The following is a 17,236-nucleotide window of genomic DNA, read 5'->3' as shown; positions in this document are numbered from 1 at the left end:
TTTACCAAATGTGAATGCTCCCCGTGATGACCCAACAGTGGTATCAGAGTCTATGGTTCAATTAAGAAACCGACTCCTTGTATTGAAAGTCTTCCTAACAATATGGTGGTTAGGCGGTGTGTCCCGTTGTAGAGCCCGCAACGATGATATAAGTGTATATGGATGAAAAGAGCTTCCGCTTAAGGGGGAACATAGTGGATGGACTCACACTTAAGGGGGAGATTGTTGTGTGCAAGTGTGAGTTGTTAGCCCCATATTGCTTGGAAAAGTGGAGGTTGAGCATTTTATAAGTAAGATGACCCATACACCTATCACCTTAAGGTTTTGGATGAATATGTGGTGTCTCTTTCACTTGTGTGTTGCTCTTGACCAAATGTGGATGCTCCCCACGGTGACCCAACACATATACCCCGTCTGAAATTTTGCAAGCATTTATTCCAAAAGTCGCACACCTCGACGTCATTTTGAGGATCTATGACCGTCACTACAACATTTTTATCCTATAGCAACGCCTAATTTTTGGGAGGTAAAAATATTGTTCTCGTAGAGAATAATAAGCAACAAATTTTATATTTTGTTGCGGTAGCTTATTTGATTTTTGGTAAATTTTGTGCAACGGCTCAAAACCGTTCTTGTAGAGTATAAAGAGAACGGCATTTATTAACAACGGGTTAAAACCGTTCTCATATAATTTTTAATTATTTTAATAAAATGTTTAATATATGACACCGTTCTCATATGTTATAGTAAAAAAAAGTTTCTAGAAAAAATGTTTGTTGCTAGAGTCGAACAGGGGTCATCACCTACCATATCGTTTGTTATTCTTCTTTACTTATTAAATTAATTTATTTTCATTGAGCGCTTACTTTTTCACCGTTCCCTTTACTTTCTTTACTAAACAAAATTCACTTAGCGCCCCTTTTTGATAGAAATTCACTTAGCGCCATTCTGAATTTTCACAGTTCCCTCCCAACTATCAAAATAGCTCTCTTCTGTGTAATTCTTCTCATATACCTAACCCTAAAAATAAAAATTCAAAAAATTCTGTGAAATGGAACGAAGGTCATTTGAGTTTGTGGTGACAAACCCTAAATTTCTCCGTCTTGTGTTGTGTCGACTCCTTTTCTCCCATAGAAAATGGTAAATGCATCTCCATTTATCCTCCTCAATCACGCCACTTGTATTCTCCATCTCGCTTGTTCGCGTTCGTTTGCAACCTTCCCCTCCATTACATCATACTTTCCTCTCTTCGAGCGATGCAACTCTCCTTCTCAACTGTGATAGGTTTTCTGCTCCATTGTGATTTCTTCTGATTAGCGGTTTAGAAATTGGGGTTTCTGATTTGGGATTTTTGATATTCGGTGGCTTAGTTGAGATTGATGGTAGAGAAAATTTCCTCAATAACTTGTAGAGTTTTAGAGCTAAAATGCGTTGTTGGTTGAATTGTAGAGGTGTTGCTGATTGATTTGGTTGTGTTATGCATCCTCATTTGACATTGAACGAACACCCTGTGTGCACTAGAGTGAGTGTTTTTGATATTTTTTTATGTTTAGTTAGTTTTTATTAGAATTACTTTTTCTCTCATTGTTATTCTTAAGGTGCTTAATGGGCTATCTACTGTTATTCTTAACCGGTAGTTTTTTTGTGTGTGGAGTTTTTCTACTGTCACAACCTATGTTGTGTTTGAAAGCCATAGCATAATCAATTCTGAAACTACCAAACATTGCATGTTTAGCTGTTGAAGGAGATCTATTTGTGAAGTTGTGTATGACATGTACTTATTTTGTGTTGAACCCAATATAGAGAAATTTAAGATTAGTTAGCTAGAGTGCTCTTAGCCCTTATCAAAATTTTTACATGCAGCTTTCTTTTTGTTGGCTCAACAGAATGAAGATCTATGCCTTTTGTGTCAAGGAATACATTGATCCTCATCTACGTGGAGATTATAAGGAGGTTAGTTAATTTTATACATGATTTGTCTTTTTCTTGGGAACAAGCTGAAACTTCTATGTTAAGCAATGATTCAAAAATCTGTGTAGAACATGATGGTTCTCTTAACATTATTGAGAAGGTGAAGATTTCTCTTAATATACCACAACGTTCACATGTTCCATGCTCTGGCATTTTAGTATTCGTAGAAATCCTGAAATTCTCACTGATTTCTTTTTCAAGTGCAAATTTGTTTTATAAGATTAATTATATATATATATATATATATATATATATATATATATATATATATATATATATATATATATTTGTATTCATCTAGAAGAAGTAGCTTGATAACCTTAGTTTTTCTCTAAAGAGGAATCATAATACTAAATTAATAATTGTGATGTGGTGGTGATGTTGCAGGGTGAACTAGAATTTAGATATATACTTTATGTTCTCGCCTATACTCCATTAGGGAAGGATGACGTAATCAATTTCAAGACCAAGAATATAAGAAATTAGGTGAAGAGATTCTTCTTTTGAGACGACTTTCATGGAAAACTGGTATAGGAACTTTGTTGTACAATCATCTTGGCTTGTTGAGTAATTAGATATTTTTTCATTATCTTATCATGTTATGTTGTATTCATTATTTTACAGTGCAGTTTAGTGTTGTGCTAAGGGTTGCGGTGCATGAAGAGAGACTGTGTCAATACCAACGACAACACCATGGAGGAGCAAGACTCCACAATTTGCATAATCATCCACTCTGAGTTTCTCAAACTCAAGTCTCTTATATATTTAATAAACGCTAGATTTGACAAATTCGATTCAACTCAGAGCGAGTTTGATGAGTTTACCTTAATAAGTTAAGAAGCCTCGAGAACAAGTTGCAGACGCTAAAATACTTCTCAATTTTACTCAAAGTTTGGCTGGATATGTTAAATCTCTTGTGAATGAAGGCTTGGTAGCATCAAAAATCAGTTGAAACAGTGCAAAACAATAGTGTCTAGAAAGAAAGCATCTAACTTAGCCACAACTGCTAAGCCTGAACAGATCACAAATTCATATCTTTATTTTTTTTTCTTATGCTTAGTTTGCTTCAATTTTATTTAGATTACACCTTCATGGATGTTGGTTGCATAGAAGGTCCCTTAATAGTATCTCTTTCCTTAAAATTGTCAAAAGTCAAAATGTTTCTCTTGTTTTCCCTTTTTTTAGCATCAAAGTTATTTCGATCAAATGTATATTATTGTAAATTGTAAATTCTAGTAGTGGTACTGAAATCGTAAATATTCATATGTTGGCTTTATGCCCCGATATGTGTCTTTGTATGTGGTAAAGAATAATTATGATTGTTTGTTCGGTTGTCTTGATATGTGGCTTTATGTCGGGATATTGTGAATCCACTGTTTCATTTTATTTATTCTGCTTCTGTTGAACTTAACCATAATCATGGATATTTGTCTCTAATTGTTTGGCTCCTTGTACCCATATGCCAAGTCATGAACCTCTAAATGTGATGTTCTGTCTGTAAGAGGATACTTGTGTAGAAATTTGTGTGCCATCAGAGGCATTGATAGAGTGATTTTCAAACTTGATCATAACATGGTTGTGGATAGGTGTTTCAAAATTGATGTATATTTCTCTTCTTTTTGATATATGAATAATAACTTACATAACTTTGGTTGGAGTATTGCATTTGCAGTTCTGGGAAGTAACAATGTTTCTCTTGTTTTCTCTTTGATTAAACAACATAGATATTCCCATTAAATGTGTACTATTGTAAATTTCAGTAGTAATATTGAAATTGTAATATTTCATATGCCGATTTTATTCATTGGTTAGCTTTATGTCCTAATATGTGTATTTGTGCAGTAAAGAATAATTATGATTGTTTTTTCTACTGTCACAGGTTTATGGGCAAGATGAATGGACTTTTTGATACTGGGAGCAAAGTACTAAAGTTTTTAGCTGCAATTCTGGATAGAATCCAATGTACACATATTGTGAATTCAAAATTTCATTAAATTTATTCTAGTTCTATTGAATTTTACCATGAGGTGAAAAATACTTTAGGTGATGTAATACCCTTAAAGATGATTTACAGTACAGAAGATTCAAGTGTGTAGGAAATATATTGACACTTTTGGACATAGAGCATTAAAATATAAATCTAGTGTTACAAGGTTCTTCAAGATAATTTACAGTGTAGAATTATCAAGTTTGTTGGAAATATATTGACATTTCTGGAAAAAGAACATCACAATATAAATCTATTGCCACAAGGTAATGAATCACACCTCTTTTCTAATTCATTTTGATTTGCATTATAGGGTATAGTGGAAGAGATAGGTGGTTAGAACTAATGACATTATTTATTTATTTTTTTAACATTAAATATATGTATGATGATGCAGCCAATATGTGGTCAACAAAAGGAGAAAAGAAACTATTGATCTTTGGCACTTCATAGTATTAATCATTAATTACTTCAGGTTCTCACACTCTTTCTCTTTTCACTTTGTTGCAATGTTTTGTTTTTAGGTTTAGTTGGATAACTCTAAAGTATTTTATCACAATTATGGAATTTTAAACAATAGTTTCTCAACTATTTCATAAATGCAAAACAAAAGAACTTAAATTTAATTGAGAAGTTCTCATGAATAAGTAACTAATCTAAGATGGACCACTTTAATGTTATTTTTGGAGTTTCTATCAACAGGTTGGTTTTCATTGGAATAGTGTGCATTTGTTAGAGAGGACTACCGCTGGGGAATTATCAATTATTGTGCCCAAATGCCAAGTCATGAGCCTTCAAATGTAGTGCCTTGAAGTCTATAGATAGTTTAATCACCACTTAAGAAATTATTCATGACTATTAAAGCTCAAAGCAGAAGAAATTTATTCACCATTTACAACATATAATGCTGATGTTCCTGATCTGGGCGGTAGATTAAGAGAATATTTGTCTACAAGTCATTACACTTTTTGAATTATCCATTCAGTGATGTTTAAGTATTTTTAATAGATATTGATGGTTATTTTGAAGATGTTATTTTTATTGTGAATAGTGTATATATGTAAATGATGTCATTGAAGATAGTATTTTGTTATGTAATTTTTAGATTATATTAAAATTTTATATGAATAGTATTTTAATCAAATTATTGTTCTTAAGTCTTATAATAATAATAATTATTTATAAGATTCATAATAAATTAATTTATACCACATTTTATTATTATTCAAACATAAAGCAAAAACTTTAATTGTTGAAACAGTGAAAAACTCTTAGCGTAGCTTTTAAAGCGTAATGTATCCCACTCAAGAGGCTAGGTGGCTAGATAGATATGGATTCTATTAGAACGGTTTTTATGTGCAACCATGAAAAACTGCTGTCACAACAAACCGTTTTCTTAAGTATACCAAATGGAACGGTTTTATAATGAGAATGCGTAGAAGCCGTTGCCACTGGGAACTCTGAAAACCGTTCTCAAACGATACCTTAAACAACGGTTATTTACATGGCGTTGTCATATGATAAAAAACCGTTTTCATAGGCTAAGGCAACGCCTCGGTTTGCCACGGCTGGAAATCCGTTCTTATAACATAAGGAAACGGTTTTTTCATGTTTTACAACGGTTTTTTAGCGTTGCCGTAGGGAGAAAATGTTGTAGTATGAGTCATACTCCTGAATAAACACCACAAAAGAAGAAAGAAAAGCCACTAAAAAATAGGGTGTTACCGGACTTTGCAAGCTTTGTCTAAGACTTGAAACTTGGAATAGAGAATGGCGCAGAAAAGCTTGGTAAAAGTTTAAGGGTTTAAGAGAAAAAATAAGAGCGTAGATATCCATTTGATAAGATTTAAATGACAGAAAAAGTGACGACTACATTTAGGGCTATCCAATTAGAGTTGGAGGAAATAGAGTAGGTCATGAATGGCTCATATTCCCAAGAGATTTGGACATCATCACAGTGTGGGTGAAGTGAAACAATCAAACAACCAAAAGACACTGGCCGACCATAATCCAAGACCACCACATTTTGAGAAATAAGGGAGAACTCGCCTGAAAAGTAGATTCGTTGAGACACACCGATTAATGGTTACCTAGTCTCAGTAAAGCATTTCACCCTTACCCGACTCATGCTTGAAGGAATAGGTACATGCTTGTTTTCTTGGAGGACTTTAGTGAATCACTTCACCCTTAGCTGACTCATGCTTGAAGGACTAGGTACAAGCTCGTTTTCTTGGAGGACTTTAGTGAACCACTTCACTATTACACGGATGTTATTTGAATAGTTGTATGCATGTTTGTTTTCTTGGAGGACTTTAGTGAAGTACTTCGTCCTTGCATGACTCTTACTTGAGGTGTTGTGTACATGTTCGTTTTTTTAAAAGGACTTTAGTGAATCATTTCTCCTTTACACAACTCATCCTTAAGGGATTGTGTACATGTTCATTTTCTTATAGGACTTTAGAGAAGAACTCTGCCCTTATACAAGGGGTTATGTATATGTGTGGTCTCTTAGATCGAGTTCTAGAGAGGGCCGGATTCAACCTAAATTCCATAGAGCTCGCTCTGTTTAAAGTAATATATTCAAGAGATCGTGACCAGGCTAAAATAATTGATGGGCAGGAATTGGTTTATATCGGCCCAAATATGACATAGGCCAATATGAGGTGAAGCTATGATTTAGAAGACATTTATTACTAATGGAGGATATCAAGATCTGGAATTCAGAACAATCAAACTTGATTTTCAATCATCATTAAAATGTCATAGCAATTAGAATCAATAGCATTAATTGACCTCTATTGAGTTTTCATGTAAGACGAGTCAAAATGGCTATATATAATGAAAAGAACGCGAGAAAAAAATGTCATTCACAAGTAGACTTATCTTTGATGTACTTTTACAAATATGATATCAAAACAAAACCACGATTTAGTGAAACATGGTTTCTATTATAATATGTTAAGACACTTTCTGTTTCTATTAAGATATTCGAAAAATAAAATGATGGAATTTTATTTAGCTTAAGAATTAAATTAACAAACTTTATGTGTTTTAAAGACTATTTTTATATAGTATGATTTGATTACTAGACAAGTGAAAGCACTCCTCGTGTTTCAAATTAAAAATTATTTTAGAAACTTTATACAAATTATAAAATATAATTAATTTTATATGGTAAAAGGAAATTATAACTAACTTTATACAATTATCCATTATTATTAATAAATAAAAGTAGAAAGTAAATAAATTGAAAGAAAAAAAATCTTAAACAATAAATTATTGATAAGAATAATAATAATAATAATATTTTATAAGAATTGTAAAGTGATTTATAATATCTTAAGAATAAGATAAGTTGCATTTTTTGTGTTTGTATATTGAAAGTGCCCAAAGCGCAGAAGTTATTATCCTTTCGCAAGCACGGAAATTGAGCAACATTTTTTAATCGTAATCAACAACGCAATGGAAACCAAAGTGGATGCTGAATCAAAATGGAGTTGGAACGCCAACAACAACCAACAGAAGCAATTCTCGATAGACAAGTTCCTCGGAAACAAATCCGACAAACCTCAAACATCATCAGTGTTGGGTCCTGGCTTCGGAGCTGGCTTCGGCTGTGGTGCTGGAATAGGCTTGGGTTTGACTGGTGGGTTGGGATATGGAGGGTCGCTATTCAACCATCTGAATTTAGTTTTTGGTGTTGGAATGGGTTGTGGTTTGGGTGTTGGCTATGGTTTTGGACAAGGGATTGGGTACAGTTTTGATTACCAAACTCGTAAGTCTGCGAAATCTAAGAAAAGTTTTGCTGATTCCAACAAAGTTATTGTTTTTCAGTTGTGATGAATGAGCCTTGTTGCACTTTTTTCGTTTTGTTTTCATAAACTTTTGTGTTAGTCATATTTTGCTGTTGAATTGTGGAAAATGTTTATGAGCGGCACACTAAATCATGTAAAATATGAGATGATGTGGTTTATTTGATTTGATTTTATCCCTTAAGTATTTAGTTATATGACTATATGAGCATGCCCAAGTCATATATATGGTTTATTTGATGAATTTGTGTTTGAATAAGGGTGTGTAGAGTCATGAATCACATACTCTCACATGCACATTGGGATAACATATAGACATTCGGGCATTGATTATGTCAAAAACTTAGTACACCACCATATATATGATAGAATGTAACATTCATTTATTTACGTGCATTGATATCATTGATGCAATATGTGTGTAACCATTTCTTAAAGTAGTCTAATGTCTAGAATTCACTCTTTAAAGATGAATAAATAGAGTGTTACAGGTTTGAACTTACGTCTATGCACAACTACCAACTGAGTTGACTTAACGAAACCATCAATTTAGAAGATGAACAAATATAATGTCGCAGTTTGAACTTGCGTTTATGCACAACTACCAACTGAGTTGACTTAACGAGACCACCATTTTAGAAGATGAATAAATAGAGTGTCGCAGGTTTGAACTTGCGTCTATGCACAACTACCAATTGAGTTGATTTAACGAGACCACCATTTTAGATGAGTTAGAGATTTGTCTAAAAATATGTACTAACTTATACAAAAATAAAGAAAATAAACACTTTTTTAAATATTTATTTGAATTGTACAATATATGCTATTTGAGTGTTATACATTCAAATAGTCTCAAAACTAAGGGAAAAAAACATATTCTGAAGGGACACTTGTTTGGCTTTTTCAACACTTATAAAACTTTCTTGCCATGTGTCATACGCGTGTCAAATACCACGACACATCTACTCTTTAAGATTTAAGATGTTTGCGCTTCATAGATGCATGGTTATATTTTTGCACAATTCAAATCACTTTGCAGTTATAGAGCGACTAGACAAGAACTACACATTATAACCTTTACATCGACAGGCTGGGTTCTAACATCTAATCTACCTTGAAAACAAACAGCCTCTCTAAACGTATGTTTGGTATGGCGTTTGAAATGACATATGTTTGGTATGGCGTTTGGAATGACATTTTTACATACCTGAGGCATTTTTTATGTGAAAAATAGAAGCTATACATTGAAGCTTTTGCGTTAACATGACTTTTTAAAGCAATTTTCTCTAACTTGATGATTTACCAAACATATATTAAATTGGCTATCAATTCAGGACCCTTATGTCCATATTATTCACAAAATAACAGACTGTTCTAAATCTGACTCTTGTAAACAAAAAGTAGTCTTCAAAGTTAGTAGCTACAACCGAGTTGAAATCATATTCAACAAAACCTAGGATATAATTTACAAAGAGCAAAATCGTGATGTGCGCAGATTTTATCTCCTCCCTGATTCAAGTTCATCTTCTAATGTTGAAGTTTGATTCTCTGCTAAAGATAGCCCTATACACCCATGTTGACTTTGTCCTTCTTGGTTTTCAGATTGAGCACCATTTTGAGCATTAGGACCCTGTGACGTAACTCGTGATTCTTCCAACATCTTAAAATAAGCATAAGGACCCCAACCTACAAGATAATAACAACATAGCTACATTGTCAGCATAGGTCGTTATTCGTAATCGTAATAGACACAAACATGTAAAATTCTTTGAATCGATGTCTTTCAAATCTAGGTATGCACTTGAATTTGAGGCATACCTTCAGGATGATAAGGAGGTGGAAAAAACTGTAAATAGCAAAAAGTAGCTACTACGAGCCCTGAAAGAAGAAGTCACCCATAGTCAAGTATCAACAAACACTGCTAAGTAGTATTTCTTTTTTTGGTTTATCTGTAAGTTAAGTTAATCTGCAATTAAGTGAAACGCGAAAAATGAACTAACCTATTAGACCTCCAGCAAACACATCCTGCCAATGATGCCAGTAGTCGTCAACTCGAGAAACGGCGACAAGTGATGCAGCAAGTAGTGGTAGAAAAATAATACAAAGTTTTGCAACATGACCTTTGCGATCAAATGCTTTTAATTTTCCAGACAAGTACAACGATAAAAAACCCAGACCAGCAAATGACCCTGCATATAAAAGTTGAAATTACTTAAACAAACATCGAACGAAATTTGAGTTTTCTCATGAAACTAAATCAGGCCAAGTCGTGATCACGGCAAAACCAGTCATACGTAATAAATGATACTTACATGAAGTATGGCCGCTTGGGAAACTCTTATGTCCTTCCTTAATGACACTCTTGTCACCATGACAAATGACATCTCCCCATTTATCATAAACCTAATAAGAAGTCATTATCAATTAAATATGCCTTGGACGAGAAATACTCTCAGACAAACATGAACTGAAAACCTAAAATTCGAGGAAGACATACATCCTTTCCATCTGGAAAACATCGCCAAAAGAAGTCTGGCCGAGGTCGTCCTACTGCATCTTTTATTGCATCCGTTATCACCGCTGTTACTAAAATGGAGAACAGTAGACCTATACCAGCAAATAATTTATTGTCATCAACTTTAACTGTTTTAGTATCTCAAATATAATTTTCTTCTTAGAAATCAAACAAATAAGAAGTATTTAAAAGTTAATACCCAGTATGGCATGATGAAGATCATAGATATCTCTTCTTCGGAGATAAAGAACGATAAAGATCACGATAGGCAATACCATTGCAAGCATCTAACCATGATAGTAAATGACAATGTTAAAGTAATTATTGAGGAAGAAAAACGTATTTACATGTGTCGTATCTTAATCGGCAAACTTACCGGAACAGCCCAAACAGGAACTGTATTACTCTTCAGGGGATATTTAAGATCAGTCATCATTTCCTTCCCAACAAAGCGATAGAAAGGATGGATCATGTATAAGGGGATTTCAATCAATACAAGGAGTAATAGCATGATCCAATCATGCATGTGTATTCTAGCAACTGCATATCCGTGAGAACTCATAGTGTGTGAATCAAGCTGGACTTCCCGCTGCCCGAATTCCTAGATGTCACAAATGTTAAACATAAAAATGAATAGTAAAACTGTGTGTCCCTCTGCTGTATTATTCCTCTATATATAATGTATACAAGTTATTTCCATAATTAAGGAGATGCTAAAATAATTACAACTAATAATAGCTAATATTTTGTTATAATGGGGGAATACTAAACATTATCATGTCAATATTATTTTAAGAAAAATCCACTTTTATCCTTTATAATTTAAAATAAATAATTATGTGTTGAATGCTTTTTATGTCATCTTATATTTATAAGTTAGTTGAACTTTCATTAACCAAACAATTCAATTAGCTTATCAGCTATGATTCACCAACCAAAAGCTATAAGCTACTATTTATCAGCCATAAGATATAAACTATTAGCTAGCTTATCAGTCAACCGCTAATTTACCAAACAGAGCCTATGTTTGTTTGGCTCCAAATTGAAATTGCTGATGACTAACAGAAAGTAGTATAGGAAAGAGACTAGCGAATGTTAGTTGTACGGACATGAGAACACATATATTCTTATTAACAAATCGATATTAGACTATATGTCAATCCGTTTTCCACAACTACCTTGTTAAGAAAATACTAGAAACAAGTTATACTCATATACCTCTTCTCTTAGCCGATATGGTAATGGCCAAGCTTAACCAATGTCCTTTGGTTAATTAAGAAAATTTTAATTAAATTGTACCTCTTCATTCTTTTTGTCTATCAGTGGAGAATTAATGGATGAAAAGTGAGCACTAGTCGTAGCAGAGAACCCCAGCATCCTTCTCGATAAATCCTAGGTAACCTCAAAAAAAGCACTTTCAGGGACAAATTTCATGAAAATACCCTGATTTGCTTTGCTTTTCTTACAACATATAAGTTCTATATTTTCTCGTTATTAAAGTTGAACAATGTAGCAAAGTATCCAAATTAGAAACTTGTAAATTCTTAGTGTAAAATATAACCATCTTAAATATTATTGAAATCTATAATTTATATAGAAAGAATTACAGCATAGCTGGCTGTATATGCAAGAGCATTTGTCCATTGCAAACAAGTAAACAGCAACATCATCAACAAATAGGTTAATGAGAATGACTCGGGAAAAGCACCAAAAATCAAGATCGGCAATTCAATTTAGTCTTCAATAATAGTAAGCTTCAAAGGTAAGCTAGGAAATCAATCAAATACAGATAACACAACCTGCTTACATACATAGAAATGACAGAGATGCCGCGATGGCACTATCCTAAAGGGGGGAAAAAACGACTATCAATAGAAGCATAGAGTGCCAGGTCAAATGAATCACAATTCTCACAAAGCGATATATACATTCAAAATCAAAGAGTTGTAATATAAGACTTATAAGCCCAAACAATAATTCATTAATCAAATCAGCAGCCAGTAAATTAAATTAACCACATGACTCAGAAACAGCATATGAAATCTCTAAAACATGGTGCAGAATTTTCCAAGCAAATAAACAATAATATAAACATCAATCATGAATATGGCTTATGGCCATAACAGTAAACTTAAGATGCACATCAAAACCTATGAATTATCATATACACCCATTCCCAACAAGATGTCTACTACAAGCTATACTGTAAACATAAATACAATAACCACAATCAAACTTTATTTTTTCCACTAAAATGGAGTCAGCCACATAGTTTGGTATCAAAATCTTTCTTAACAGTTTGATTTTGACCCATAATTTCCTCAATATTAAATAGTTGGTAAAAACAAGAGTCCATCCAACCAGCTAGTAAGTGAGAATTGCCCCCGCTTATAAACACATATGTTCATGTCATAGAATGTCCGATGTGGGACACACGCCCTCGACATTTGGAGTATGGAATTAAATGGTGGGTGGCCTGATATCGAAAACTTCATAGTAGGTGGTAGAATGGATCTTAAGCAAGAAATGAGGTTGGGGCTAATCATCCCAGCAAAACTGGCTTGTAAAAAACACATCTCCAGGCTATATATTGTCCGATGTAGTACTCTTAAAAGTGAGATTTGCATCTTTAGCTTATTGCATTGCCCGCAATAACTAACTCAGAGTTAGTTATCTGATTTAGTTATGCTTTAGTTATGATTAGGTGTAGGATTAGCATGTCTATATAAATACCATATCTCTTGTAACTGTATTGAATACAATCAATACAACTAAATTCTCTACCAAGTATGAGTGAGAGTGAAGAAGAAGAAGAAGGGAAGTACTGACCTGAAAACGGGTGGTTATAGATTGAAAGGGTCTTAAATCCCACCAAGCCATAGTATAAAGAAACAATATAAACCATTCAAATATAAAAATGAGACCTGAAAAAGAAGAAGCAATAAAAAGGAATCTCGAATTCAATTAATTTATGAACACAATAAAAAGATATGGAAAGAAAGAGAGAGGAAGACACGATTATAACTGGAAACGGACCCACCTGATTAGGTCACATTACGAAGGAAGATATCATAATTGATTGATTGTGTTCCGTGTGATTCAATCAAAATATACCAAAACAAAAAACGAAACTGGTAAGGAAATGAAGCTTCTTATATTATATACTACATCTTCCTAAAAATTTGGGTACTTAATTCATCAGATTGTGGTTATTGATTAGGGTTTCTTTGTCGATCATAACTCGCAGCTTCTCAAAATCTTTTTTCTCTGTTGTTTACTAAAAATAATTAGGTTAATTATTGGGGGGAGAAAAGGGGATAGTAATACTCTATAGTCTAGTCTTGTGACATTCCGCTTAATTGCACTTTTGCCCTCAAGTATTGTAATTTTTTTTTTGTCTCCACCCAATATTCTTCCTAGCTACAAGATTTTTCTTTCTTACCGTCAATGAATTTCAAATTTCTTGACTTTTTAAATTTAAAATTTATGTAACACCAATTCTTTTAACCATTAGTCGAGTTATCTCTCACAATGAAATGGAATTAGATAAATTGAATGAAATGAAAAGGTATATAATTAGATTCTATTGATTAGATTTATACAAAAATGGAGGAAGTAGAATATTAAGACGGTCCAGTTAGAAGTTGTATAGGAACATCAATGTGAGTTCGAACTTGCAATATCTCACTTGTTCATCTTTAATTAGGTGAACTCCGGTCGCTAAATTATTAAAAAAAATCTCATAATCATTCTCAGCTACTTCATTTCATCAGGCTGAGTTCCACTTGGTTTCATTCTAAACCACTAATATCCAAACATAATCTAAAAATAATCATAATTATCTCTTTGTGCCATCGGTCGTAATCTAATTTACTTATGCCTGTAAATTGGAAGAATATATGTTTGTTTGTCATTGCTTTGATGAAGGAGGCTCATTATCTCCATTTCCAGGAAATTTCCAAATTCTAAAACAAATCAAACAACTTTTTTTGCTTTGAAACATCTAACATAGCCTTGCATTCTAATTGGCACACAACACATGCATCAAAACAAAACAAGGTGTATTTCTAGTAAAAGTGTAAAATTCTTTAGCCTTCTCATACATCAAATTTTTAATAAATTCATCAAGTATACAAAGTGCAGTAACCTAACATTTAACTTAAAACAATACATGAAACTCTTATTGATGTTGAATTTACTCTATACTCCTACTGTTTTTCTTGCCACTGAACAACTTTGTCAAATTTGGTATAACTTTCTTTCTCTTCTTGAGAGCGAAAGGACTTAAATGCCGAGGCGCGGGCGAACCCGACGACATCTGAAACTTCGCTCTCTTAGCCGGAGTTAAACTTCCATTAGACTTAAAACTCTTCCTCGAAAAAGCTCTCTGCAAATTCTTCCCCGAACTCTTATCGCGTATTCTCGTACTATCAAACTCCTCACTCCCAACTCTTCTTGCAACCATTTTCTTTTCTTTGATGTAAAACTCCCTCTCTTCCTTCAACATTGTTTCCTTGAACTCTCTTTGAGCTATTTTAGTTTCCATTACTATCTCCTTCTCGCTCGCCTTGAGCGCTTCGATCCATGCCTCGGCTGCAGCAACTTTTTTATCAGCAATTTCTTCTGCTGCAGCTGCATGATTAGTTAGATACTCGTATTCAAATTTCGAGATAGTGATCAATGAACTATGTTTTGCTGTTATAGCTCTTTCTCGCATTGCAGTCTCGGAGAGTGTTTTAAGCTTCTCCAATGCCAATGCTTCGGTCGCTTTTGCTTCTTCTAGCTCATTCATTACGCCTTGCAGTTTTTCCTCATTCGCGTCGATCTCATAATCAGTTTTCTGAATCTCATCCTTAGTTGTTATAATCTCTTGACTTATAATCGCTTTTTCGTTTTTAGCTTCATCGGTTTCTGTCTTCAGATTCTCGAGCGAATAAGATAGGCTTATAACTAACGATTTCGCCTTTTCCTCAGCAGCAGATGCAGCTTCTAGCTTAGATTTCATTCTTAGAAGCTTTGAAGTGAGATTTTGAGCCGACGAATCGTTCTTCTTCAAGCGAGCCGTTTCCTTAGTTATATGCTTCAGTTCATTTCTTATAACATCCATAGAAGCCATAAACTGAAAACCTTCAGCTCTAATCAATTCCAATTCTCTCGTTGACGCCTCGAGTTCTTCTTTTATGGCGTGTAACTCAGTCGAATCTTCTTCTAATTCGCCTGATTCGCCGCTTTTTCTTAAACCTCCTTCTAATAGTTTCACACTTTCATCTCCTTGAACTCTTTTCTCCATTTCTGTTACCAAAACCAACTGATTCTGCAAGAGCTCAACATCTGAAACTGTCATAGCTAGTTTCATTTCGAGTTCCTTTGATTCGTCTCGTTCTTCCTCGGCCTCTTTTATCTTTTTTCTTGTAGTTTCCAATTTGCTTAAAAACTCTTTTTCTTTGCTTTCTTTCCGAGCTTTAACATCTTCGAATTCTTTCAAAGCCTCAATCCTAGCCAATTCAGCAAGTACTTGTTCTTCATTGGCTTCCTCAATCTCCTTTCTAAGTTCTTCTGCTTTACTCGAACAAGCAATCATCTTCGAGCTTGACGCCTTGATCTCTTTCTCGGCTCGCAGTTTCTCTTCCAAAACAGAAGCTACATCAAGCTTTAGCTTGAACAATTCCTTCTTGATATATTCCAATTCTTTCATCACTTTTGCATATTCATAACTCTCATTCCTGCTCACAACCATAGCACCATGTTCTTGACTCTTTCCCTTCTTTAATGTTTCTATATCCCTCATTCTCGCTTTAGCCTTGTAACTCGATTCCTCGATCATCGAAGAAAGATTTTTCATCGTCTTTTTAGCATTTGAAAGCTCGGATTCTGCTTGAGATTTTGTAGTTTCTGCTGTCCATCTAGTCTCTTTGTACTTTCCAATATCCATTCTAGCTTTGTGAAGTTCTTTTGTTCTTGAAGTAGGGTTCTGAGAAAACAGAAAAAAAGATAACAAGTTAATAGAAGAATATCACAATAATGAATCTACAAAGTTACATGACTTGTTGTCCCGTTATGCCAGCTCAGTTGATAGCCGTGTAAGGACACCAGATGCAAGGGCACGTATTCGAACCCTCAAGCTGAAAACAACTTATGCGCATGTTATAAGTTGTTTTCATAAGCTCTCAGAACCAATCTCGCAAGTGTCTATGCTAATAAATAAGCTAATCCAAATTTCAAATAGACTACAAATTAAATACTAGTCTCTTAAGCTTGAACTTACCAGTGAGGAATCCATCTGAGTTTTCTTCAATGAAGAATTATCAGTCTCAGCATTCCTATGATTCCTATCATCATATAGATTAATAACATCTTTAACTGATCTAACTCTTCTCATACCAACTTTAGCATCATCCATCTTTTACCAAAACTGAATGAAACTGAGACTACGATTGGAGAATAATTGCATGAAAGATAAAAAACTTGAGGTGGAAATTGTGGTTGAGAATTCTAAGCCGAAACGGCTTAACAAGAGGGAGGAAGTATCAATGACTGGTTGGTATTGGAGACATCGTTGCTACATGTCCCTATCTTATTTTCTGTAAAGATTTTATCATTATATATTACAGGTCCCAAACTTTTTGTCTTTCAATTTTTCTATGGACCACTTTGTTTTTCATTTTTCAATATTTTGTCTGCTTCATGATAATTGTGAAACTTGTGCCAACTAGTGTTTCATTAGTAAAACAAAATTCATAAATATTCTTTCAACGTCAACTTAACACATAATTCACTCCAACTCCAATATTTTTACTCTACGACAACACCTAATTTTCAATATTTAGGAAATAAAAAAGGAATTTAATTATGCTTGCGATGGTAACATGGCTACGATAATGATTGTAACATTTGAAGAAGAAGAAGACAGACGTAGCTTAAGATGTGGTTTCATTATCAATGACATTTCGT

The 17,236-nt window shown here is 33.8% G+C and overlaps 2 protein-coding genes and 1 long non-coding RNA gene across 7 annotated transcripts; 1 reads left to right on the top strand and 2 right to left on the bottom strand.

Annotated features, from left to right (window-relative positions):
* Positions 1-961: 961 nt before the first annotated feature.
* LOC131626930 (uncharacterized) lies at positions 962-4,426 on the top strand. 2 transcript variants are annotated; one of them, XR_009291346.1, is made up of 4 exons: positions 962-1,522; positions 1,887-1,953; positions 2,359-2,499; positions 2,596-4,426. It is a non-coding gene; the product is annotated as an uncharacterized LOC131626930 (long non-coding RNA). The 2 variants fall into 2 exon arrangements; XR_009291347.1 differs by having other exon boundaries at positions 1,864-1,953.
* Positions 4,427-9,068: 4,642 nt separating this feature from the next.
* LOC131626970 (putative lipid phosphate phosphatase 3, chloroplastic) lies at positions 9,069-13,608 on the bottom strand. Of its 4 annotated transcripts, XM_058897803.1 has the most exons (10): positions 13,326-13,608; positions 13,115-13,209; positions 11,585-11,677; positions 10,662-10,886; positions 10,485-10,572; positions 10,268-10,377; positions 10,083-10,173; positions 9,771-9,959; positions 9,589-9,648; positions 9,069-9,456 (listed from the first exon to the last, which is right to left on the bottom strand). In XM_058897803.1, the coding sequence occupies exons 2-10, from the start codon at positions 13,163-13,165 to the stop codon at positions 9,269-9,271; spliced, it is 1,095 nt and encodes a 364-aa protein (XP_058753786.1). In that variant the 5' UTR covers positions 13,166-13,209; positions 13,326-13,608; the 3' UTR covers positions 9,069-9,268. The 4 variants fall into 4 exon arrangements, with proteins under 4 accessions (XP_058753786.1, XP_058753788.1, XP_058753787.1 ...); XM_058897805.1 differs by lacking the exon at positions 11,585-11,677 and having other exon boundaries at positions 13,326-13,607; XM_058897804.1 differs by lacking the exon at positions 13,326-13,608 and having other exon boundaries at positions 13,115-13,301.
* A 754-nt stretch (positions 13,609-14,362) lies between these two features.
* Positions 14,363-16,864, bottom strand: LOC131626969 (protein PLASTID MOVEMENT IMPAIRED 2-like). Its single transcript, XM_058897802.1, has 2 exons — positions 16,551-16,864; positions 14,363-16,256 (listed from the first exon to the last, which is right to left on the bottom strand). Exons 1-2 carry the CDS (start codon positions 16,683-16,685, stop codon positions 14,481-14,483), a joined length of 1,911 nt encoding a protein of 636 aa, XP_058753785.1. The 5' UTR covers positions 16,686-16,864; the 3' UTR covers positions 14,363-14,480.
* Positions 16,865-17,236: the final 372 nt, after the last annotated feature.

This window comes from Vicia villosa, unplaced genomic scaffold, assembly GCF_029867415.1.
Source record: "Vicia villosa cultivar HV-30 ecotype Madison, WI unplaced genomic scaffold, Vvil1.0 ctg.000339F_1_1, whole genome shotgun sequence".
In the NCBI taxonomy this organism is placed as follows: domain Eukaryota; kingdom Viridiplantae; phylum Streptophyta; class Magnoliopsida; order Fabales; family Fabaceae; genus Vicia; species Vicia villosa.
Note: the sequence above shows the minus strand (reverse complement) of the source record. Positions and strands in the feature narration are given on the sequence as shown.

Coding starts and splice junctions, on each gene's coding strand:
- LOC131626970 (XM_058897803.1), bottom strand. CDS start 13,165: ATGGCTTGGTGGGATTTAAGACCCTTTCAATCTATAACCACCCGTTTT. Junction 10,887..11,584: donor TAGACAAAAAGAATGAAGAG/GTACAATTTAAT, acceptor TGTGACATCTAG/GAATTCGGGCAGCGGGAAGT. Junction 9,457..9,588: donor ACCTCCTTATCATCCTGAAG/GTATGCCTCAAA, acceptor ATTATCTTGTAG/GTTGGGGTCCTTATGCTTAT.
- LOC131626969 (XM_058897802.1), bottom strand. CDS start 16,685: ATGGATGATGCTAAAGTTGGTATGAGAAGAGTTAGATCAGTTAAAGAT. Junction 16,257..16,550: donor CTCAGATGGATTCCTCACTG/GTAAGTTCAAGC, acceptor CTGTTTTCTCAG/AACCCTACTTCAAGAACAAA.